At 37.9% G+C, this 23,753-nt stretch overlaps 3 protein-coding genes across 5 annotated transcripts; 1 reads left to right on the forward strand and 2 right to left on the reverse strand.

Moving 5' to 3' along the window:
* The first annotated feature begins 969 nt into the window (after positions 1–969).
* LOC112197875 (uncharacterized protein sll0005) lies at positions 970–9,287 on the forward strand. Its single transcript, XM_024338801.2, has 13 exons — positions 970–1,341; positions 1,522–1,671; positions 2,229–2,399; positions 2,531–2,674; positions 3,309–3,414; positions 3,551–3,699; positions 3,823–3,948; positions 4,951–5,094; positions 5,664–5,751; positions 6,790–7,163; positions 7,447–7,758; positions 8,230–8,460; positions 8,578–9,287. Exons 1-13 carry the CDS (start codon positions 1,087–1,089, stop codon positions 8,710–8,712), a joined length of 2,385 nt encoding a protein of 794 aa, XP_024194569.1. The 5' UTR covers positions 970–1,086; the 3' UTR covers positions 8,713–9,287.
* Positions 9,288–9,699: 412 nt separating this feature from the next.
* Positions 9,700–16,731, reverse strand: LOC112197876 (ankyrin repeat domain-containing protein 13C). 3 transcript variants are annotated; one of them, XM_024338803.2, is made up of 4 exons: positions 16,461–16,727; positions 16,107–16,186; positions 14,200–15,828; positions 9,700–10,388 (listed from the first exon to the last, which is right to left on the reverse strand). In XM_024338803.2, the coding sequence occupies exons 3-4, from the start codon at positions 15,814–15,816 to the stop codon at positions 10,047–10,049; spliced, it is 1,959 nt and encodes a 652-aa protein (XP_024194571.1). In that variant the 5' UTR covers positions 15,817–15,828; positions 16,107–16,186; positions 16,461–16,727; the 3' UTR covers positions 9,700–10,046. The 3 variants fall into 3 exon arrangements, with proteins under 3 accessions (XP_024194571.1, XP_024194572.1, XP_024194573.1); XM_024338804.2 differs by lacking the exons at positions 16,107–16,186; positions 16,461–16,727 and adding an exon at positions 15,946–16,098; XM_024338805.2 differs by having other exon boundaries at positions 10,230–10,420; positions 16,107–16,731.
* Positions 16,732–20,575: 3,844 nt separating this feature from the next.
* LOC121052682 lies at positions 20,576–21,595 on the reverse strand. The gene is made up of 2 exons (XM_040518105.1): positions 21,061–21,595; positions 20,576–20,906 (listed from the first exon to the last, which is right to left on the reverse strand). Exons 1-2 carry the CDS (start codon positions 21,593–21,595, stop codon positions 20,581–20,583), a joined length of 861 nt encoding a protein of 286 aa, XP_040374039.1. The 3' UTR covers positions 20,576–20,580.
* Between the last annotated feature and the right edge of the window lie 2,158 nt (positions 21,596–23,753).

Consider the following 23,753-nt stretch of genomic DNA (forward strand, 5'->3'; position numbering starts at 1 on the left):
AAAGTGATTCACTTATTTAACGACTTAGCCATCAATACTAGCTTAGTATGATAGTAGGGTTTAGGTCAAAGAATGAGAGATTGAGAGATCAGAGATATGATATGAAAGGATCAAAAAAATTGTAGCAATTATATACTAAGGTTTTAGGCCTTTGAGCCTTGAATTCAATATAATAGTATATCATTTGAGAATAAAGTTATAACTGGAGATTTAAAACTTACTTAGAACAAACCAGACAAATGAATATATATTTATTATGTGTATATATAAAAAAAAAAAATTCTCTTATGTTTCAAACACACCGGTTGGTTCGGGTTCCGCGGTTTAAGTACAAAAGAAACCAAATCAACCCAGTTCATAAATGGTTTGGTTCGGTATTGAACCAATTTTCAATTTTTTAAATTTAAAAACCTTAACCAAACCATATTTATCGGTCGATTTTGGCCGGTTTAGCCGGTTTGTACCATGTTTTGCACACCCTTACAAGTAACTCAATGGTATGTTTGTAAGTGGTAATTAATTCGGTTCCAAACTATCTCCAATAACTGTCATTTGAGTTCTTATAGTTATTTTACCATATGTTTTACTTAAGATCGAGGAAGTTAAATCAAATGGTTCACACTCAAAAGTGAAGTGTTCTTTCTGCTAATAGGCCTATATTTTTCTTAAGCCGAAATGAGGAAGGTGGGACCGTGGGATCCTTAATTTATGGTTTTCGCAACCTTCACCGAAAGATGGTTTTGGGTCGGGTGTTGCTGATGAGGTCGCGACCTTCACCTTATTTTGAGGTGAGCCCAACTGGAACAGAAACATAGTGATGGGCTATTAGTTGTACCCGCTTTAATATTGGGGGGCGGGAATACCAACCAATTACAGGGGGAGTACTGCTTATGTTCTTTCTCTTGCTCCGCATCACGCCACGTGTTCCTCCGACCGCCAATTGTCCTTGGCCAAACCCAAATAAAGCTGTTTGTTTCTTTAACCCGCATGGAGGGAGGAAGAGAGAGAGAGAGAGAGAGAGAGAGCTTGTCTTGTCAACTCCACTAGTTCCACTCATATCTATCTACACTTTCTCTCTGAGTCTCGATGGAGGCAGCGCCTCAGCTCGTCTCCACTGGAATCGAATCCCTTCGCCGGAGCTCCAAGCATTCATTCCCGACCACAACCTCTAGTAGAGTTCGAGTTCGCGTTCCGAACCGATTGAACCGGGTTCTTGCGGTTGCCACCGACCCCAAACCCACCAAGTCCGGCTCATCACCATCAAAGCCACCCAAATCTCCATCGCCAGACTCTGTCAATGGCTCCTCCTCGAGGCCTCCGCCTATCAATGGAGTTTCCACGGTGAATTCCATAGTTCATCGATCAGCTTTTTTACAACTAATCATGTGCTTCCTTCTTTAATTACTTGAATTGCTGTTTACTATGGTTAAAGTCTATTAATTTATTTCTTAATACATCTTGAGGCCCATTTCTTTCACTCATACATGGTTGGCTTTTTAAAAAATAAAAATAAAATGGCAGAGAATTGGAGATGTTTCAAAGGAAATCAAAAGGGTGCGAGCACAGATGGAAGAAAACGAAGACTTGGCAATACTCATGAAAGGTCTTCGCGGACAAAATTTGAAGGATTCACAGTTTGCTGAGGATGATGTTCAGCTTCGTCTTGTTGAGGTATCTACCATTTCTTTTCCCTGCATTCCATTCCATTCCATTGATGAATAATATTCAATTTTCTTTACTACATAATCCTGTCAACGGATTCCTTCTTTACTTTCTAGGCAATAGCTAGATAGATGGTAGTCATTTTTATTTGGTCTTTGATAAGTAATGATCTTACAATTTACAAGTTCTATGGCCATGTATTCACAGTTTTCCTCTTAGATGTGGGTGAGTTTGGGACTACATGAATGCAACATACTGGTGAACTGGATTTCTAAACCGGTTCTGAATGTTGACATTTTAAATCTTAAACGGTGTTAGTGAGCATCATCGAAGATAGCATCGCTTTGATAAATGAAACAATAATAACATGCAATTTGTTAATAGCTACATCCTTCCAGTAGAAATCGAGCAATGGCAGCTTAATATGAAAATATATATCTCACTCTGGTGCTCCCTAATGCACTCTCCAACTAGAGCCATAAATTACCAAAGATTTGTACCTGATAACTTGGTCTCTTGTACTGATATAAGTTTGTGTTGAACAATCTAATTTTTTGCATTCATAGGTAGATGAAAGCAGTGAATTTTTGCCTGTGGTATATGATCCTGCTAGCATCTCTGCTTATTGGGGAAAACGGCCTCGTGCTGTTGTGACACGTGTAATTCAATTACTCTCTGTAACTGGGGGTTTCCTTTCACGTCTTGCAGGGGATTTTATAAACAAGAAAATCAAAGAGGTAAGTTTCTGTGTTCCTTCAGAACATGACTGTTGGGGTTGAAAGGTTGAAATGCCTTTTGTATGCTCAATTTTTACATGCTCTCATCATTGTTGCTGTAATAATATTGACATAGCGATTTTCTTAATCAGAATGAAGTTGCTAGGGCCATTGAAATAAGGGAAATTGTGACCTCTTTGGGTCCCGCATATATCAAACTTGGGCAAGCATTGAGCATTCGACCAGATATACTATCACCCGCTGCAATGACTGAGCTGCAAAAGCTTTGTGATAAGGTAATTTATTGATTATTATCAGAAGAAGAAAAAATCTCTGTCATTGGCTCCTATACATTTTTAATTTCAAGTTCTTTGTTACCTATTTTAATAAGTTTTCATTTTTTTCTCAAAAGCATATATGTGTATATACCATATACAGATATCTATTTGAGTTGGCATTTTTATGTGACAAATTTGCCTTGCAATACCTGTATAAGCTCTTTCAAAAAAGTGGGAGAGCAATAGGGAGAGAGAAGTTGTTATATTGTTCATTTAAGTGATATCTTGCAAATATATCACTCATATATCATATACCGATTGAAAGCTGTTAGAAGATCCACCACGTAATTTTAAGCTACTCTGATTAAATCCATCTCCCTGAACTTCCGACGGCACTTTTCAGAAAGTTTTTAGTTTACTTCTCTTAAAGTACTTGAGGTTCAAGATATCGTACTTGTAGGGAAGAACATCTTTGATATGGTTTTGCTAACCTCCCTCACAATCTTGAGTTAACGTCTTGCTCTTTTATGTTATAGAAACAGCTCCTAGATTTGTATGTGAACATACATGTTGACTGTTGGTAGTCATGTCATCATATGTATAGCTAATGTTATCTTTACCATAGCTGATATTTATTTGATCATATCTGAAGGTTCCTTCATTTCCGGATGATATAGCTATGGCTCTCATTGAGGAGGAGCTTGGTCAGCCATGGCAAAACATCTACTCTGAGCTCTCTTCCTCTCCAATTGCTGCTGGTAACAATTTCTAAGAACCGTATAACTATTTAAATATAGCACTTTTATTTTTCCAGTCTTTTTCTCAACCAAATTCTAGCTTCTGAGGTTCTGTGCTCTTATAAAATTTATTCTCCCTGTCCAAAATCTATGCCAGCATCTCTTGGGCAAGTATATAAGGGCCGGCTAAAAGAAAATGGAGATCTTGTGGCTGTTAAAGTGCAGAGACCTTTTGTTCTTGAAACAGTAACTGTTGATTTGTTTATCATACGGAACTTGGGTTTGGTTCTCCGGAGGTTTCCACAGGTATCACTATGATCCACTTAAGGTCTTCTCTTCAGATTTCCAGCCTGCTTTCTAGCTTGTTACTATTGTCTTCGCCTTCTTACCTCGCTTCCATTTACTCTTGCCCTTCCTTTATCTTTCCAGATCTCTGTAGATGTGGTTGGATTAGTTGATGAATGGGCAGCTCGTTTTTTTGAAGAGTTGGATTATATTAATGAGGGTGAGAATGGACTACTCTTTGCTGAAATGATGAGAAAAGATCTTCCACAGGTGAGTCTGATTCCTACATCCGAAGGATTTCTGGTGGAATTTTGCCTATCAAGTTTGGTTTTAAATAGTTGATTTTGACTATAATTACAAGGAAGTTATATGCTCAAAGGTCCTATCAAGATTATGCAATATCTAGAGAAATTGCAATTACAGACACCACATATTTGTTCTAATTTCAAAATAAACTTCAGGTTTATCATTGACCATCAAGACTAGATAAGTAGTGCGGCTTTCTCCCAAGAAGGGTGGAATTGTAGTTTTTGTATATTTCAAGCAGCCTCCGTTACGGGTTAACATGCTGATGAACCCATTGAGATTTACATGCTGTATGTTCTTTGCATGAACTGATACTTGGAATGGAAATAGATAAAGGACTCCAAGGTCAGGAATTATACTGAAAGTAGGGTATGCATTGGGCAATCCTTTTGAAGTCATTTGTGCCAGGTCTAATTAGGTGTTTAGGCAGGTCTCAGCTAGCCTAGGAACCAGATGCTGGAAAGATTTTTTTTTTTTTTTTGCCCTCCCTATTCCAAGAAACATTGGTGTTGGAAGCATAATTTGGTTTTATGCCTGTATAACTACAATGGAAGTTATTTTCTTATGAAAACAATAGAGAAATTATAGGAAAAGAGATAAAGCCTTACATGTAAGACCCATACCGGTCTAATGGCAGTTGCCTGTTCGTGTCCTAGGGTGTAGCTGGCTGTAGAATCCTTTAATATGGTACAAATGCATATGATACTTTTTTGGTGATAGGATTAGACTAGAATTAACTTTGACCTTAGCACCTTCATATGCAGTCTCGTTCCTTCAAGGTCCTCATCCATCCTACGTAACATTAAAAAATTATAAATCATCTCCTGTTTTTTTGTTAATTTCTTCCGGTTCAATCATACGATTTTCCCAAGCAAAACACGTATCATTCTCTTGTAATTTGCTTAACTTGTAGTAGTATCTGAGCTAGAACATATGTATTACTCATCATGGATTCATGATTTTCAGGTGGTTGTACCAAAAACCTACCCAAAATATACATCAAGAAAGGTTCTTACTACATCATGGTTAGAAGGAGAGAAGCTATCGCAAAGTACTGAAAGTGATGTTGGAGAACTGGTCAATGTTGGAGTCATATGCTACCTGAAGCAGGTAAAGTAAAACAATAACAGACTTGGTATTTCTGGAGGCATACTTTACGTAGACTTTTCTTACCAAAAAAATTATCTCTTTTCTCCAATGTTTAATGTGCTCATGGAGTAGTTGCTTCTTTTTGGCTTCCTGGAATTTGGTGATACTTAGCGTACTTTTTTCACTTACTTGCAATAGCTACTTTAATTGTGTAAAATGGGCTCAAATTGGTATAAACAAACACCACATCATTATTGAGTGAACCAAATTTGGTGAGCTGGCTGGATGTGAAAGCCTAATGGTTGATCTGCTGGCAATTTCTGTTGCTCATTCTGCTGAGTTGAATAGATAATAGTGTAGAAATACCACTGGACTGTAACATGATAAATGATAATATTGGCAATGTGGTGCTCGTGTTCTCTTTTCTCCCTTGGTTGATAGTTGAACATCAGCACATGTAACTGCCAAGTCTTCTTTTTATCTCTTTCCTGTTAAATACAAAGGCTACTTAGCAGCCTTGTATTGATAGGTTTTTGTTTCTACCAGCTTAACAATATTAACCAAGTTTCGTAACTTATCTTTTATTACAGTTGCTTGACACTGGGTTATTTCATGCTGATCCTCATCCTGGGAATTTGATTCGCACTCCAGATGGCAAGCTTGCCATACTTGATTTTGGTAATATTCTTCTTCATTAAAGTATTTGCTGAAAGGTCATACTCTAGTTGGTTCTACACAGAAGCATCATTTACTCCCAGGATCTATTAAATAACTTGTTGATATTTTGGGAGAGGGTTTGCCTGGTGGCATCATGATGGGAATCTACTTCTGCAGAATTTGTGGGGTACTCAGTTTCATTAACTTTGTTGGATCAGAATGCTGCAAATTCTAATGGGCTAGATAGGTTCTTTTGTTGTGTGCGCTGTTTCTGGTATAGCAACCTAGCTGTTTCTGGGGCTTTTGTTGTATCTTTCGGTGGACTCCTTGTTCACTGTTTGTACTCTTTTCCAGTTCTTTTAACAAACTTATGTTTCTTCTCCACAAAAAAAAAAAAAAAAAAAAAAAATCTTTGCTTCTATATTCTTCCAAGTACTATGTTTAGCTTTTATAAATAAAAGAAGACAAGATCAAAGATACAAGTTATGATAAATGAGAATTCACTGCTTTTCTTCTATTTAGTGGAGTTTCTTCTCCTTTTATGTTCTCATGAGTCATTATGATATCCATTCTTATGTCAAAGTAGTTCAAACCCTATTACTGGCCAAATTAGCTCCAAACTTTGAAAGATGAACTATTTATCTAATTGTATGAGTAGATTGAAAGCATACTGAGTGTAATACTCAAGTCAGGATCAGTATCTTTTCTTGAAATTGAAGTGATGACTTAGCACCAAAACAGATATGAGACAAATTAAACCAAATTTTAAAATATGGAATCAGGATTAACCTTGGTGCATATATGTACCCTGAATGTAGTTTCAAGTTTATATGACCATAGAATTTGTGACAGTTATTAGGTATGCCTTTCATAGTAGAAATAGTTCACCAAATGTACTTGCAGTCTTTTATGCATAACTCTAAACTCTTAAAGACATTCTGTTCACTGCTTGACATGATCCTGCTCAACATTCAGTATATATATGCATTTATATACGGTGTCTCTCATTGTCAAGCACAGTTCATTAGTTCTAAATTTTTTTTTTTTTTTCTGTAATAGGTCTGGTCACCAAGTTAACTGATGATCAAAAGTATGGAATGATCGAGGCAATTGCTCACCTTATTCATCGTGATTATGGAGCCATAGTCAAAGACTTTGTCAAGCTTGGTTTTATTGACGAGGGGGTAAATCTAGAACCTATTTTGCCTGTTCTGGCCAAGGTTTTTGATCAGGCTCTTGAAGGTGGAGGAGCAAAAAATATCAACTTCCAAGACTTGGCAGCAGATTTGGCACAAATCACATTTGACTATCCATTTAAGATACCGCCTTATTTCGCTCTTATAATTAGAGCAATTGGGGTCCTGGAAGGCATAGCTTTAGTGGGAAATCCTGATTTTGCTATTGTGGATGAGGCCTATCCATATATTGCCCAGGTATTTGTACTCTCATTAATATGATTCTGTTTAGACATTAACTGTATTCCAAATCATTATCTTGGTCTAGTGCATTTAATGTTCCTTGCAATATGTCAATGTGTGCTTATGTATTAATGAAGTGTTCTTGAGAAAAATTTGTACTGAGAAACACGAAATGGTTATTTAACTTGGCTGCAACATATTTGTTATCTCTTCTGTGTTTTTTATTTTGTCGTAGGAATTGCTGCAGCTTGATGTGGTTCAACATTCTTATGTCTCTTAACAATTTTTTCACTGTTAGAGGCTACTGACAGATGAATCCCCACGGTTAAGGAATGCTTTACGTTACACAATTTATGGGAAATCTGGAGTTTTTGATGCGGAAAGATTTATTGATGTCATGCAAGCCTTTGAGAGTTTCATAACTGCTGCTAAAAGTGGAGGTGGAGAGGAAATGAATGGCGATATGGCTGAACTTGGACTTTTGCAAAGTCGAACAGAGTATACCCTTCCTGGATTTGCATCAAATGTGCAACCAGTTCAAACAAGGGCGGCTTTAGCATTTGTACTGTCTGATAAAGGAAACTTTTTCAGAGAATTTCTTCTGGATGAGGTAATTTTAGAAGCGACTTATAGTATCCTCTTTTTTAGCTTCACATCCTTCTGCAAAAGCTGTTTTTCCCTGGTTGAAATTGTTCATCTGGAAAGTACATAAGAAATTATTGGTGATAGTTCATGTAAACACCCATTTTTTTCGTCAGCAGATTGAGGTGGATATAGGCATTTCTTAATAGATCTATAATATTGAAATGTGTTGTCATATGTCACCTGATGGTTTGATCATTTTTATAAAAATTGAAATTAACTAGGAAAGAAAAGAACACCTCTACCTCGATTTTGTTCATCTTCCTGTCCTTAAAGATATTGGACTCTTGCTTCATGGTGTTTTCCTTAGTTAACAACTATCTTGTCTGATATAGGTCTCTCAGTATAACATATTTACTGAGCCCTGCCTGCAGTTTGCATTAGAATGTTTGTCAGCAATGAAATGTCTTTTAACTATTGTCTTTTACGTGTAAAACAGATTGTGAAAGGCATTGATGCAGTTACAAGAGAACAATTGGTTCGTGCAATGGCACTTCTTGGATTCGGGAATGCTCTTCCAGTTTTCAGCATGGCTCCTAGTTTTGGGCCTTTCAAGCCTGCAGGACTTCTACCAACAATAACTGAGGAGGATAGAGTTATATTGAACAATGTTCAAAGAGTAGTCGAGTTCCTGGCTGCAGGGAGTTCGATATCAAGAACATCCAATCAGGTACTTACACCCAACCCTTTTAATTAAAAACTTCATGGGAGACTTGGCATATGATATTCCTTGAAGATCTAATTTTAGTTTTATGCTGTACTTTCTGTGGTATCGGGACATGCGCAGGAATTAAATGTGTCTCAGGTTATCCAAGAGTTTCTTCCTGTTATGCCGAGTATCTCTTCCAAAGTGCTCCCTGAAGTGCTCAGCCGATTATCTTCACGGGTAATAGCACGTGTGATTAGAGATACAATTTTGTAATAAATTTGCCTAGCTTACCTGCCGGAACCTCATTTGTGCATAAAATATTTAGTATTATCAGATACAAGTCATATATGTCTAGTCTAACCTTGTCTTTAGGTGCAATTCTTATCCTCAACAGCTGCCAAGAACCAAAATTGTTGTATATAATATCCCTTGAGAAATGAACTAACAATTTGGCCTGAAAAGACCATGCTGTTGTTGCTTGTTTAAGCAACATTTCGCATTCTTTGAACTGTTGTTTAAGTACATGTTAATTGATGAGGGTTGAGTTGGCCACCTGAAATAGATTGTGGACGCTCAATTGCTGGCTGTGATATGGTTACATTGAAAAAGAGTCCAATCTATCCCAGAAGGTACTGCGATTTGGCTATGGCATGCAGCCAAATACTGATTATTGGATGTGTTGGCGTTCTTTCACCATGTCATGCTCATTTGTCTGTACTAGGTGGTTTGTTATGTTTTTCATTGTGCCAAAAAGTCTTCTTAACTGTTGCTCTACTGGTATACAAGTAGAGAATATGTTATATTCAGAAGTTGGAAGAATATACCAATGTAACACCCTTTTGGAATAATTGCATTTCATTTGAAATTAACATTGATCGACAGGTTTCACTTTCAATATGGACATTGGACTATAGACTAACGGTCATCGCCATATATGGGTGAGTGCGCGCCTAAATTGAACAGGCTGATCCTGCTTATTTCTTTGACTGTTACACTAGATGTTACCTCCAAAGAAACTCTTTTGGTGTCTTGCATTAGAAGAAGCATTAGACAATTTCTACAGGGTTGTATGAGAGTCCAGGCAAGCATGCTTATCTTAACCTTGGCATGTAGCTTTTGCATCAATGCAATGAAAAAGACTGTCCAAAGACAAAATTACTTCCTCTGTTTTATGAAGGCTCCAGATCTTACTAAACAAAAAGCAGACCTTCAAGTAAAACAACTAACGAAAATAAAAAATAAAAAAAATAAAACAGCAGCTAAATACAGGTCCTGTTTACCAACAGGTAGTCACTTAATTGTTAAAGCCAAGTTCAATATATGCAAGTGAAATGAATTAAGGAATCAAACTGGTGTAAACATCCACCATTGTAAGCAAGAATGACAGTATTTTTCTTAATCTTTCCCACCCCAACCCCACAATGCTTCAGTAGCTTTTCCCTTGACAAAGGATTATCCATTTCTATACCAAAGCCTTCTCTAGTACTAGTCTTTTTTTTCTCCTTACAGTATTCACGAGATCACAATGAATGAAATACTATTTGTCTATTTTGTATCTGCTTAGTTCCTTTAGTGACCTAAATCCTCTTTACATTCCCGTCTTGACCTCATTTGTGGTGACTTTTCCCTTTCTTTGATTTGTTCTTCTCCTGCATTTTCTTCTTCTTTGCTTCAACTGTAACCCACGTATAATCTGCTGGAATTGCAAATGGGTCCGGAATAGTTTCTATCCTACTGCTAGAACCAGTAGTGGACGAGCCAGGGCGATGGTAAGGAGCGCGTATCCACTGAAACCAAGATGAACTCGAGGATTGCATCCCTGCTGGGCTCTCTCTGCCTGCAGAAGTGGGGCTCGAAGGGGGTGTTGCAAATTCATCCAATGGGGCTAATTCTTCAAGTTTTGTAAAAGTGACAATTACTCTGATAGTGGGAATCACTGGGATAGCAACCTAGATGTAAACACATGGGAACCACTCAGAAACTGAACCAAAAACACAAGCTACTAATTAGACTGAATCAGTATATATCAAGGCTAATAACAAGAAGAAAGTGCTACCAATAATTACTGAGTACAATGAATCACTATAAGTACGGAAAGTTCCATGGTCATCCCCTATGCTTAAAAACTGCAACCAGATTGTTAAAACTGGCTTTTTTTCACTTCACATTAAAGACTACAATACATAAAGCGGATATATGACTTAATCAGCATCAATAATCAGACAATGGAGTATCATCCTTTAATATACCATTATGAAAGAGTTGATAAAGCACAGCACATTTTTTTTTTCACTTAATCTGATAGGTTAATAATACATATTGCAGGAATATAACGTCTCCTAGGGGTAGTTTTCTGATTATTACATAAATATTCTCTGCCTATCTTATCGTTAACATTCCTATTAATTTCCACCAAGTTGAAATGCTTCTTAAAAATCATTTTTTATATAACTATGGACTTTTTATATTTAATGAGTCAGTTTAACGCTATCAGTGAACTACACCTAGCAACAGGATAGATACAAGCACCGCTTGTAAACCTAAATCACTTTTATCAATTACAGCACTTCCTATTGTTGACCAAAATAATGAATTGCATACAACAACAGCCGAAATTCAATTGACTTTCTTTCTTAGTTTGGGGAATACCAAAAATGGCACTCAAAAGTTTTGAGGCACAAAATGGCAATTTCTTAGAAAGCTAGTAACATTTTCTGACATCCATGACAAGTTATTACAAAAGGCCATTTTTGTTCATGACTTTGTTCGTGTGCCATCTGTGGTAAATCCCCTTTTGGGTTTTACCAACATCAGACAACAGACATCCTCTATCGCAGAGACTGTTTGCTTGCACTAGTGTTCGTACTCATGCATATGCTTGATATACTGTGATCAACAACTGCTTCAGCACTCAACTTAATCCCTGGCGCATAATGATTATAATAGCATTCATTATCTTCTCAGGCAACCACCCACAAGGGAAAAGATCATGGAATCCACACCACAAAAGACAGCTCGATCTCATTTAAATTGGTCCAAAGAGAAACCAAAACCTCTATAAAGCAAAAACATGTGCACAAACAACCCAATGAGGCAACATGTAAGTGTGTAACAACAGAGATAACATTCTAGGAAAGGTGAAGATCAAGTCAGCATCTTGTTAAGAGGTATTTAAGTGTTTGTACATAAACGCTATGCCCTACAGCTATGTGACTCCTGATCTAGCTCTTATTGAGGTTAAATCTTCCTCTAGTTAAGCCATACCTTTATCTAGCTCTGAGGTACGATAATGTCACTGAAGCACTTTCTACAATTAGCATTTCAAAAAATCTTTCCAAAATGCTTAGGTCGACCAAACTAAGACATTGCCCTACAATTTCACCTCTTCCAGATCTCAGTTACAAATATACTCATGGTTAACTCACAGGATCTTATGATCGTGAGCTGAAGAGAACAGAGAAAAAAACAAAACAAAACTACACATCAATATTTGTGGATTTGTACAATTATACAAACTAATTATTTGAGTACCCACAAGTTGATTTAATGTTATCGACAGATATGTGCATATAGTTATAGATTGAGTTCAGTCCGGTAATGAGATCACACTAAAGCCGAACAACTTGAACATGGAAGTAAAAGAAATGAAAAAGAAGAAAACAAACCTAATGATTGTGATATGGTTTTTTTTGAAATGATGATTGTGATATGGTTTAAACAAGAATGATTGTTGTTCTCCCCATTAGGGTGAGATTGAAACTGAAAACCATTTGTTCTTCATTGTGTGGGGAATTAAATTGATGGGGAGGGTGTTTAGGAAAGCTAGAGTGAGGTGGGCCATTCCATCATCTTGTACTGCATTGTTTTTGTGGAAAACAAAAATTTGTTAGGGGAGGGGAAAAGGGTGAGGTTTTATGAAGATTTCTGGGTGTGATGGCTGTGTTTTGCAAAGTGTGGCTAAAAAAGTTATAGAATGATTTTATGACTGAAGGGAAGAGAAATCATGGGAATGTATACTCAGCATAGTGTAGCTGAAAAGTTATTGAAGCCCATTATGTTTGACTTCCAGTAAAAAAAAATTAACATTCTGTGGTGCCCATCATTTTAGCAAGTGGTACATCATCCCATTATATTTTACAGATGAACAAAAAAACACAATGCAAAAGCCCATGCCTTAGAACAATATAAAGGTGAGTCAAAGTCCACATCAAAGGCAAAATTGAATGTTAGAAACAAAGAGCCTCTAATGCAAGAGAAATCCATAGTCAAATCCAAGGGCTTATTAGCCTAGAACTAAGCAAAGAAGTTTAAAGAACCCAAAATCCTAGAATACAAGAATTACAATCGGTGTTCAATGACCAGAGGTCAATCACAATTTTAAATGGTAGTCCAGTTCATGCTTTTCTGTAAAGTTAAAACAAGGGGATCAGTTCTGTAAACCCCAATTGAATGGACCCTAAATCCTAATATTGGAGTAGAAATAGAGCTCAAAAGGTGGAAATCAGACATTCATGTGAAAAAACACATATTTTGAAGACCAGTATGCTAGCTGAGGAGTCGAGTTCAACTCATTTGCAGAAGTTTATATTTATTTTTTATAAGAAACAAAAAGTTATTGAAAAAAAAAAAAAAAACTATTGGAGAAGAAGTGCTCAAGAAGTCCACGAAAAAAAAACAGAGCTATTTTGAATAGCTAGGCTTTTACATCCAGTAAAAGAGAACTAAAAACTAGCTAACCCATTACAACACAATTGCATTCCAATCCAGCAAAATTAAGGAAACAGAACTTCAAACAGACTTCCAGTTGAATGAACCTGAATCCTAATATTGGAGAAGAACCAGAGCTCAAAAGGCGGAAATCAAACATTCATGTAAATATATATTTTTTATGTGCCAGTGCTCAAGAACCTACTATGCTAGCTGAAAATTCTAGATCAACTCATGCGCCATAGAATAGGCTTCCAGCAAAGCTCAAACTGTTTGCAAGGAACTTAGTTTTATCAACCCACTTTTGTCTACCTCTACCAGACAATCCCTCAATTATAAGTTTTAAAAAGTTTCATCTCTAATTCCTATTGTAAGGACAGAGGCAAAAGATTAAGAACCAACTTTTCCATTCCTGGTACTTTTTAAAAGGGCTAGCCGCTCGCTCAAATATGCAATTCTAGTGACACACTTGTGATTTGATGATATCAGTTCTTTAATCACATAACATTGTCCATCAATCCAATGCTCAAGTCTAACCAATTTAAAGGGGGAAAAAAAGTACTGATAGTACTAATAGAAACACTAATTATGATAATAACAATAATATGGTGAGCAACAGATTAAAATGCACGAAATCATCAATTTGAGGACTCAAATGAATATAACACTACAATAATCAACTAGTGCATGCCGTGGCAAGATCAAGTGGTAATAAGACAATCAGAATCTACTTTCTAATAAAATATGTAGATAACTAGAAGTGTTTGATATGACAAAGCTTTTCTGTGCAAGAACTACAGTATGAGTCCTACTTTCTTAAAAAGATTGGCATGTCTAAGTTGGTCAAAATATGATAACATGTGCCTCAGACTTGAAACCAGAACTCCTACAAAAAGTTATTCACTTAAAGAGAGAAGCAGGCCCGCACAGAAAAGTAAAAAGAAAAAACAATGCCTTTTAAACAAGTTATAGTAGATTGGAATGCAATTCATCTACAGAAATAAAGATAAAACCAAATCAGGTAACAAATGATAAAAAGTGGCGGCAGCATACCTTGACGGGAAATGTTCCCATTGGAAGTTTGGTAGTAAGCAGTTCCCTCAAACGACGGATGGCCTTAACCTTGTTTGCTAGAATATCAAGCAACGGCAACAGTTCCTCTGTTTGTAGTGGAAAGTTGGGGGAAAGCCAGAGAATAGGCCTTAGCCCTTTCTTATACTCATTCTCCTTGCTTGCATCCTTATGACGACTTCTGCTATCAGAACCCACCGAGGAAGATGCTTTTATATCCCTTCCTCTCCTGTGATCATCGCCCCTCACAACAGCGTCCACATTATTTCTTCCGGGTCTGCTTTGATTTCTGGATGGAGAATCTCCTAGCAGATCACTCACCTTCTCATCCACACAAAGAGAACTTCTTGGTGGGACAGTCTTTTTATGTCCTTCATTTTTGGTATCCCGTTTCCTCCATCCACCAAACCATCCTTTCTTTTCCTGCTTGGTCTCTCCATTTCTACAATTGCTTACATCCTCAATAGGAATTTCTCTCGACTCATAACAACTATGACGATGCTCAATAATTCCATCACCACTCTCATTGGTCGATTCGGATGAATCCAGTTTCAGTGCAACTTCAAGTTGCCTCCTCTCATCCTCTGTCAAAATATCATCAAGTTCCTCACTTTCTGTTTCATTTTCATTGCAAGATGAGAAAAACTCATCATCTGTCATAGCCCCAGGGACCCGCCTAGACTTGATACTCACAACCACATTATGCATATCATATACCTTAGCCTTCCATGATCCAACCGTTTCTGTTTTCTCCTGCCGCCTCCAAGTCAACTGAGGTAAGAGAACTGCCTGAGTCACATCAATGCCAGGCCTGAATATATTAGTCTGCGACATTGCAACCACCTCTTGCCGAACCTCTTCTTCAGTTGCTTGAGACCCAGCCCCATCCAAAGCATTCATCACCTCCCTATCCTTGTGTGAGATCATGCAAAGTGACCCAGGAGGCACCTTGCCATCGTCAGACCCATCACCAAGAAAAAGAACACTCTGATCAGAACGCTGAATCCTAAAACCATCGAAACCAGCCAATGTCATGTCTGCTCTCAAATTTGCCCCCCTTTTCCAGATCTTGTATGTGTCTGATGGAGCAATCCTCGAAATGAAAGGAATCACAGAACTCTCGAAGTGGAATGTAATTTCCATGTAGAAGTCTCTCATCCTCCGCATGGTTCCAATTAAACGAGGCAACCTTCTGCACCATTTTGCCCAAGCCAATGGCTGATAGTGCCTAACTATAATCATGGAAATTGCTTCTTCTCTACTGCAAATTGCTTCCTGGAGTGCACTCCACCCCTGCTCATTCTGCAAGCTCCAGTCTGCCCCGGCAACCATAAGCATTTCAGTGGCTGTCTGGTCCCCAAGTTTTACAGCCAAGTGAAGAGGGGTGTCACGGTTTGGGACATCCCGTCGATCAATGACGGCAGCAATGGCATCGGCCTTCTCTTCTTCAGCTAATGAAGCTGATTCAGTTTGAATCTCGGCAGGATTAGAAAGCCGCGGAAGAGCTGCAAGAATCCTCCTGAGACTGGCATAGTCCTTGGTGACTATGGCTTTGTGTGCAGGACTATGAGCATACTTGAGAACGTCAATTGCAGCCATGCCTCAGGAGAACTAATATCACAACCAACAACCAAATCAATACTGGAACTCAAACACAGCCCCAAAATGAATAAGAACCCAGAAAGCAATTGTTAATTCTGAGCAGTAAATTCAACAAAAGAAACAGACCCAGTTCAGAAATGATTAAGAAACCGACAAATTCGTTGTAATCATCCCCAGAAACGAATCAGACCCAATTCAAGTTGCAGGCAGATGGCACAAGAAAACAGCAAGAACGGAAATTTGCGTGTGGGCCCAACTGGAGGATCAAAAAGGTCGAGAAATCTCACCTTTCTTGTGCTTCTTCTTCTTCTTCTTGTTTGTGTGACCTGACCCCTCAAAGAAAGAGACCAAATTTGCACTATCTCCCCTGCAAGTTTAGAGAAAAAGGAACAAGATATGGTTGTGATCCCATCCAGATCAAACATGCATGTGGGTGGAAAGCGAGTGAAACAAAATGGCACTAACTTTTTTAGATTTTTTGTAACAAGAAGAATAAAAAGGGGGAGTAGGAATCTGGAATACGAGTAGATAAAAGAAATGAGGAAAGGAATAAACCCCACCAAGAACTTGAAAAAGGAATAATAAAAGGAGCGGCAGGCACACAAAGAACAAGTCTTTCTGCGAGAGTTTAAGGAGTTTACCTCACAAACTAGTAACAGCAAGACCTAAAAGGAAAGAGAGGAATGGGACAACTATGAGAATGGGATAATGGGAACAGGAGTAGGAGGGGGAGGAAGAAGAAGAAGAAGAGGAGAGCTGTGTCTGGGTCTGGGTCTGGGTCTGGAGAGGTGTCATTTTAATTGTCTAGTTTTCCAATTTGACCTCTTATTTTATGAAGACAAACAAGGATAAGACGTCGGGGCAAATTATAAAGAAAGGTCAGAGAAAGGCAGCATGTGACCAGAAAGAAGGGAGGGAACTTTCTCTCCCATTTCCTCCTTTTCCCTACTAACAAATGCGCTATATAAATCTAGAGCAATTTACCATTCTTTTATTTGTAACGGTTGAAATAGGGAGCCTACAAACCAAGATAACAATTTTGTCTACTTGGTAATTTAATTCCGGATTAAAAAAATCAGTTCTAGTTGGAATTCCAAATTTACTATTTGGATCTCTCTTACTTATTGGACTTCTAATTCATTTTTTTAAATACTTAAATTACTAAGTGCACCTCCTTAATTTTATCAAAATATCCTTAAACAATTAAATTTGTTATTCAACAATCTTTTGTTCTATTATTTTTTATATTTTATTATCTCTATTAATTCAACTAAGAAAAGAAGAAGCATAATAAATTGACCAAATTGCAGATTTGGACTGGTCAAGTAAGTCAAGTTTCAGGTATTAACGCTGCTCGTGAGTCTTCCGGGTATTAACGCTCGAACTCGAAGAAGAGCCTTTCCTAAAAGCGAGATTCTTTGATGTTGGTTTCCCCGGTTCTATGAATCAATCCATCATTTTGGAGTGTCGTAAGTCATGGAGAATTGAAGATATAAGCTTTGAAGAAAAAGTTAGGGGAAGCAGCAGAACAAACTGATGAGAAATTACAAGTATTTTTTGTTACTGTTGCATTCATCTATCCCTTCATAAAGTTGAAACAAATAAGGAGCAGTTTTGCTTACAAGTATAAAGGCCAAACTTATCTAATTTCATATTCAAAACATGGGACTTTAATAGAATACAATAACAATTTAAAATTTTCTACAAATGTATCATCTCGCATCCAAGCATAGGAGATTGAAGGGAGAACATACTTTGAAAGTATAAAGAAAAACGTTGTTAGTTTGTCGTGGCAGATAAGAAGAGTTTTTTATTTATTTATTTTTTTCTCTTTCTCTCTGTATCCTTATATGTCTTTTTATATGAGTTGACAAAGTCCAATAACTATTGAAAAATGATGGAGGTCCATATAGCAAATTTGGAGGTCCAAATTTGGAGACCAGATTGTCAATGGAGGACCTTGATTCTATGATAAGTCTCTAACTGTTTTTGATGGACTTGCAGATCCAACTAGGGTTCCAATCACCACCCTTCCGGTCTGGGTCAAAAATATAGGACTCCTACCAATTTTAATGACTGGGGAAACAGTGTATATGGTGGGGTGTATGCTAGAGAGGTCATCTTCCTCGACAAGACTAGGATCGGAAGAGATGTGCAGGCTAGGGTTAGAATCTGGCATGAAATCAGTGCGCTGGTGAGGCAATGGAGTTTGAATTCGTGTCGGGCGTATATGCAATACTTCAATTCAAATATGAGTGCTTCGTAGGTTATTGCAGGGAGTGTGGGATACTAGAGCATTCAGATCGTGGCTGTGGAGGTCCACCAGAAGTGGCGAAGGCTGTAATGGAGGATGCCGGGTTAACTTCTGCAAACCCTAACCCTAGAACTGCTAGGGTTTATTTGGAAATTTCTAGCTGTTAGTCACTAGAGGCGGCGGTGGTTCTCTGTTGATGTCTAGAGGATCAGATGGTGCAAATCCAATGATGTGGGAGAAGCTTATCTTCCCTTCGTCAGCAGTGAACCCATTCAAGACACCAGTATTGTTCTCAGTGCCTGTTTCTACGATGGCATTATGGAGCTGCTAGGAGGTCGTGATAAAGTTGTGTGTGATTCAAGTAGCTATCCGGTCCGGTTCCTTTCCTGATAGTGTAATGGTTTCTTGGTTAGTTAGTTTCGGTTGCTATCAAAGACATCTTTACGTAGCGTTCTAGCGTTTTTAGAAATAGCTCACTTTTGATGGCACTTCATATAGTGGGTTATTGTGTATTGTATGTCTTTTTATATCTTGACTGGATTGACACCCAAATTTAATTAAAAATAAAAATAAAATTTTATGTCAGTGTTTCGTTCGCTAATGCACATAATTGTGGTGCACACAGAATAAGACATCTTAAAAATAAATTAATGTTTTAAATTTCCATTTTGATGGAAATTTCCGTATTTCAAATTTATAAACAGTTCAGAAAAAATATTGAGTAATGATTAAAATATCGATACTAAATGCTAGTTTCAATCGAATTACAAATATCTAAGTTGATTCAAAGATTTTAACCCTTGAAACAAATAGTAATTTCTCCAATTATCTGCAAGCCACTAAAGATCAAGAGATACTTAATCAAACTCGATGCACTTGCCAAACTTCCCAAAAGAATGATGCTCCCAAAGAGACTAGAACGTAGAGCAGTGGTCGAAATTGACCAAGGAGGTCAAACCTTGTTGAGTCCTTATGTAGGGGTTTAATGGGATGGCGATTCTTTAAGGAAACCACGACGATTCTTTCAAGTCTTAATATTGAGTATTGAGGCTCATTATGCGGTGCCTAGCACCAAATCTATCTTCAAAGGCTTGTCTTCATTTTCTTGTGTTGGTGGCATCAGACTTGGGTTCGGCTTGGGCCATTTGCTCAACTTTTATATGTTTTGCCATGGTGGTTCCAAGTATTGCTGGGAATGGTGTGGCTTTGGAAATTCCTATATGGTTATAAGGGACACATTTTGGTAAAGAGTGATATTGGTTTGAGCATTGGTTGGGTGATGTTTTTGTTCGGACTAGAGGCTTCCTATATCTAGTGAAGGAACTAACTACTCAATGAAGTCGTGGTAGTGGCCATGGTCGATAGATTGCTTGGCAGGGTGGATTGCCGAAGGGTTTTTGTTTGTGTTCCTAGTGAATTTACATACCACGAGTCTCATCTTTCTCTCACCCAAGCAAAGTATGTCGTTTACTTGCTGAAACCTATAAACGTGTTGGAGGATAAATGGGTTTCCACACCCGCTGAATAAGCTGTTTTTGATAGTACTTCCTTAATTGATCCTACAAAATTTTGAGAAAATTTTGAGGTGTTGTTGGGCATTACAGTACTGAACGTAGACTTTTCAATATTTCTTATTCACTCAAGTGTGCAATCATGCAGTCTTCTGCTACTACATATTGGATAACAACAAAGTGTATTCTTTTTTTCTTTTCTTTTTTGGTTACAAAGGAGGCCAAGAAGGCCTAAACATGAGAAAAAGAAAGAAAACTAGCGCAGAGGGCTATCCCTAACTGTCCTAGCTCTGGAAAAATTACAAAGATCGTCTAGAAAAGCATTAGAAGCATGGGGAGGAGGACTAGAGTACAGAACAATGCCAAGATCATGGTTCAAGCTTCCCTTAGCAAGAGCATCTGTAGTGTAGTTGCATTCTCTGAAAATGTGTTTAACACTCACATCATCAAACATACTAAGGAAATGTTGACAACTATTTATAATAGCCCCCAAAGGATGAGAATCAGAGCAACCTTCAAGGATGCGTTTAATGAGAATGGCTGAATCAAATTCAACTTCAATTCTTCTGATGTTGAGATTATTGGCAAGTTTAAGCCCAGAAACCATACCTCTAGCTTCAGCATTGATAATTTGACCAATTCCAAGATTAATACTAAAACCAGAAATCCAATCACCATCATGATCTCTGATTAAACCACCAGCTCCGATAACCCAGATTGGTTAGACCTTGTTCCATCAACATTCAACTTCATAACACCATAACCACCACAAGTGGTCGAGTTGGTAAGAGCCTCCAGGTGTGGAACCCCTACACCCGGGTTCGAATCCCGCCGACGCTTATTGGAGTTAAATCCCAATATATTCTTGGTGGCCAGGGGGGAGGAAGCGTTCTGACAAGATCCCCCGAGCACGGATTAATCTCTGGGCCTAGGAAGCCTTTGAGGACACCGTGTGATTGACAAATAAAAAAAACTTCATAACACCATTAGGGGGCTTCAACCAAGATAACATATTAATACTAAAGTCACCCACATTAGAGAGTTGAGCTTGCGCAGCAACCCATTCATTTGCAGCATTAAGAATGATTTGAGGGGCATTAAGAGGCAGCTAAAAATCACTTTCAAAGACAAATTTGTTTCTCCATTTACATAAAAACCAACAAATGAAAACCAAAAAGCAACACCATTGGATATTTTGACCAAAAGGAGCCTTACAGTGAAGGTTGGCAAGGAACCATCCAGACCAGCGCAATTGAAACGTATTTTTGATAGAATGAGGCCAACATAAGCATTTCCAAATAGCAGAAGCTTTTGGGCAATCCCTAAATAGATGCAAAAGAGTCTCACAAACTAAAGGGCAAGCATAACATTTATCATTATTAGTAAATCTTCTTCTAGCTCTCTGGACATTAGTCAAGATTTTACCATGACCAATAGTCCATAAAAAGATTTTCAGCTTAGGAGGAATCTGCATACCCCAAATAAAACTCCATTGAAACTGATTTTGCTCCATAGGCTCAAGTAGGCTGCAATAAGCACTTTTGACATTAAAACAACCGTTAGAAGTATGTCCCCATATTTGAGCATCAGGTCCACATCCATCACCACCAGGGGAGATGCAAAGGATTTTTTGAATAATGTGAAAAGGGAGACAAAGAGATAACATATCCAGGTTCCATTCACAGTTGTCCCAAAAGGAGCACATAGTAGCATCAATATCAATATGAGAGTTTGGCAAAGCAACAATAATGGGAAGAGTCTCACTAACCCATAAATCAGTCCAAAATTTTATGGTTTTGCCATCACCAACACACCAAATTAGACCATTTCGGAGAAGCTCAGCTCCATGGCCAACACTTCTCCAAGTGCTGGAACTTCCAGGAGGGTATTTGTAATCACTATCAGTAAGGGAACACTGAGAGAGATATTTATCCTTGTAAATGGAATTCCAAAGACCATCATCGCCATTAAAAATCCGCCAACTTGCCTTGACAAGCATAGCCTGGTTCATGCATTCTATTTTCTTGATACCCAACACCCAAGCCACCAAGGTATTTGGGCAAGCAAACCAAATCCCAATTTACAAGATGCACCCTTTTCTGACTTTCATAATCACCCCATAAAAAGTCTCTATTAAGTTTATCCAATTTATGACAGAGATCAATGGGTAATTTGGCCGTTTGCATGGTATATATGGGAATTGAAGAAGTCACAGATTGAATAAGAGTTAACCTGCCAGCCATGTTAAGAGTCTTGCATTTCCAACTAGCTAGTCTTGCTTGAACCTTATCTAAAATATTAGCAAAAGTATTTTTAGTTACTCGAGAGTGGATAATAGGCATTCCCAGATACTTCCCAAGATCATTAGTGAGAGGGGAACCACAAATAGAATTGATGGATTGAGCAAGCTCTCTGCTAGTATTAGGGGAGCAAAAGACGAGAGATTTTTCTAAGCTAACAGATTGACCAGACAAAGAACAGAAGATATCTAAGCATTTCTTCAACACAATAGCTTGGTGACAAGATGCTTCAGCAAAAAGTAAAAGATCATCAGCAAAAAAGAGATGCGAGATTTTAGGTCCAGATTGAGAAGCTCTTACAGGTCTCCACTGACCAATTTCAACTGTAGAATGGACAAGATGGGAAAGCTTTTCCATGCATAAGACAAAGATGTAAGGAGAGAGGGGATCCCCCTGTCTTATTCCTTTAGAAGCTTTAAACGATTGAGTTAACTCTCCATTAAAGTTGATCTGGAAACTTGTGGGTGAAATACAATGCATAATCAGTTTAACCATGGAAGGGGGCAATTGAGTTTCATAAAGCACCATCTCAACTTGTCATAGGCTTTAGATAGATCAACTTTCCAAGCTAGGAAGCCCTTCATACCTTTTCAATTTTTAAACTTCTGAAAAAGCTCTTGAGAGATCATCACGTTATCTGAAATATGTCGTCCAGGGACATAGCTGACTTGGTTTGGACATATTAGTTTCTGCATCAGGGGTCTAATTCTTGTAACAATGATCTTGGATATCAGTTTATATATTGCAGTGCAAAGACTAATGGGTCTAAATTCAGTCATATTTTTGGGGCTCAATCACAACCTTAGGAACAAGAGTGATAATGGTGTGGTTCAGGCCAGTTGGAATAACACCAGTAGTGAAAGCATGTCTTACCACAGAGAAGATTTCTTCACCATAAAGGGACCAATTTCATTGAAAGAAAACAACAGGAAAACCATCATATCCAGGTGCTTTTAAGCTACCAATAGCAAAGAGAGCAGTTTTGACTTCAAGAAGAGACACACTTATAGAAATAGGTAAACGAGCATTAGGATCCAAAGAAGGAAATATGAGGGGGATGGTGAACCTGATATCTTCATAGTGGCCTTCAGAAAAGAGATTGTCAAAGAAGCAAACAACAATTTTCTTCATTTCATCAGGATTAGAGCACCATATCCCATTGGAGTCCTGTAGTCTATCAGTTTTATTCCTCTTGCGTCTGACAATTGTAGTTAGATGGAAAAACTTTGTATTTCTGTCACCCTCTTTTAGCCATGTGTATTAAATCTTTGTTACTTAAAATACTTAAATTAATACACATGGTTTATTATACAAAGATGAGTTATTATCTCATCATTTTCAGATGTAGACTATATTGGGGATCCGGACAATTGACGCTTGAGAAATTCTTAGGTGGGGGTTTCCCCATCATGTGGCTTTAGGGACAACCAATCAGAAGAAACAAATTTTTCTCTTTTTTCCAAAACTGCCCCTACTTCCTAAAATGCAATACCCAAAACACCTCCCTGTTGGGCAATGATTGGTCCGCCCCACCACGTGGCTTTAGGGTTGCCCCACGCAAGATTCTCTCTTGACACTTTTATTTAGGTTCCAATCACTATTCAAATCACCCAAGACACGCTTTAATGTAATCTATGGTTTTCATTAACTTGCTTGTTGTTGAAATTCTATGACTCAGGTTTTTGTTTCTTGATCTTGGTGTGTTTCTCATTTATCCTAGCATTTGACGTGACAATATTTTTACTATTGTCTTGCTCTAATCTTTGAATTCCATCGTCATACTAAGTACATCAAAGTTGACTACCACTACATATGTGAGAAAGTAGTTGGCAAAACATACGTTGCATGCTTTGTTTCTTCTACACCCCC

This window comes from Rosa chinensis, chromosome 4 (assembly GCF_002994745.2).
Source record: "Rosa chinensis cultivar Old Blush chromosome 4, RchiOBHm-V2, whole genome shotgun sequence".
Classification (NCBI taxonomy): Eukaryota; Viridiplantae; Streptophyta; class Magnoliopsida; order Rosales; family Rosaceae; genus Rosa; species Rosa chinensis.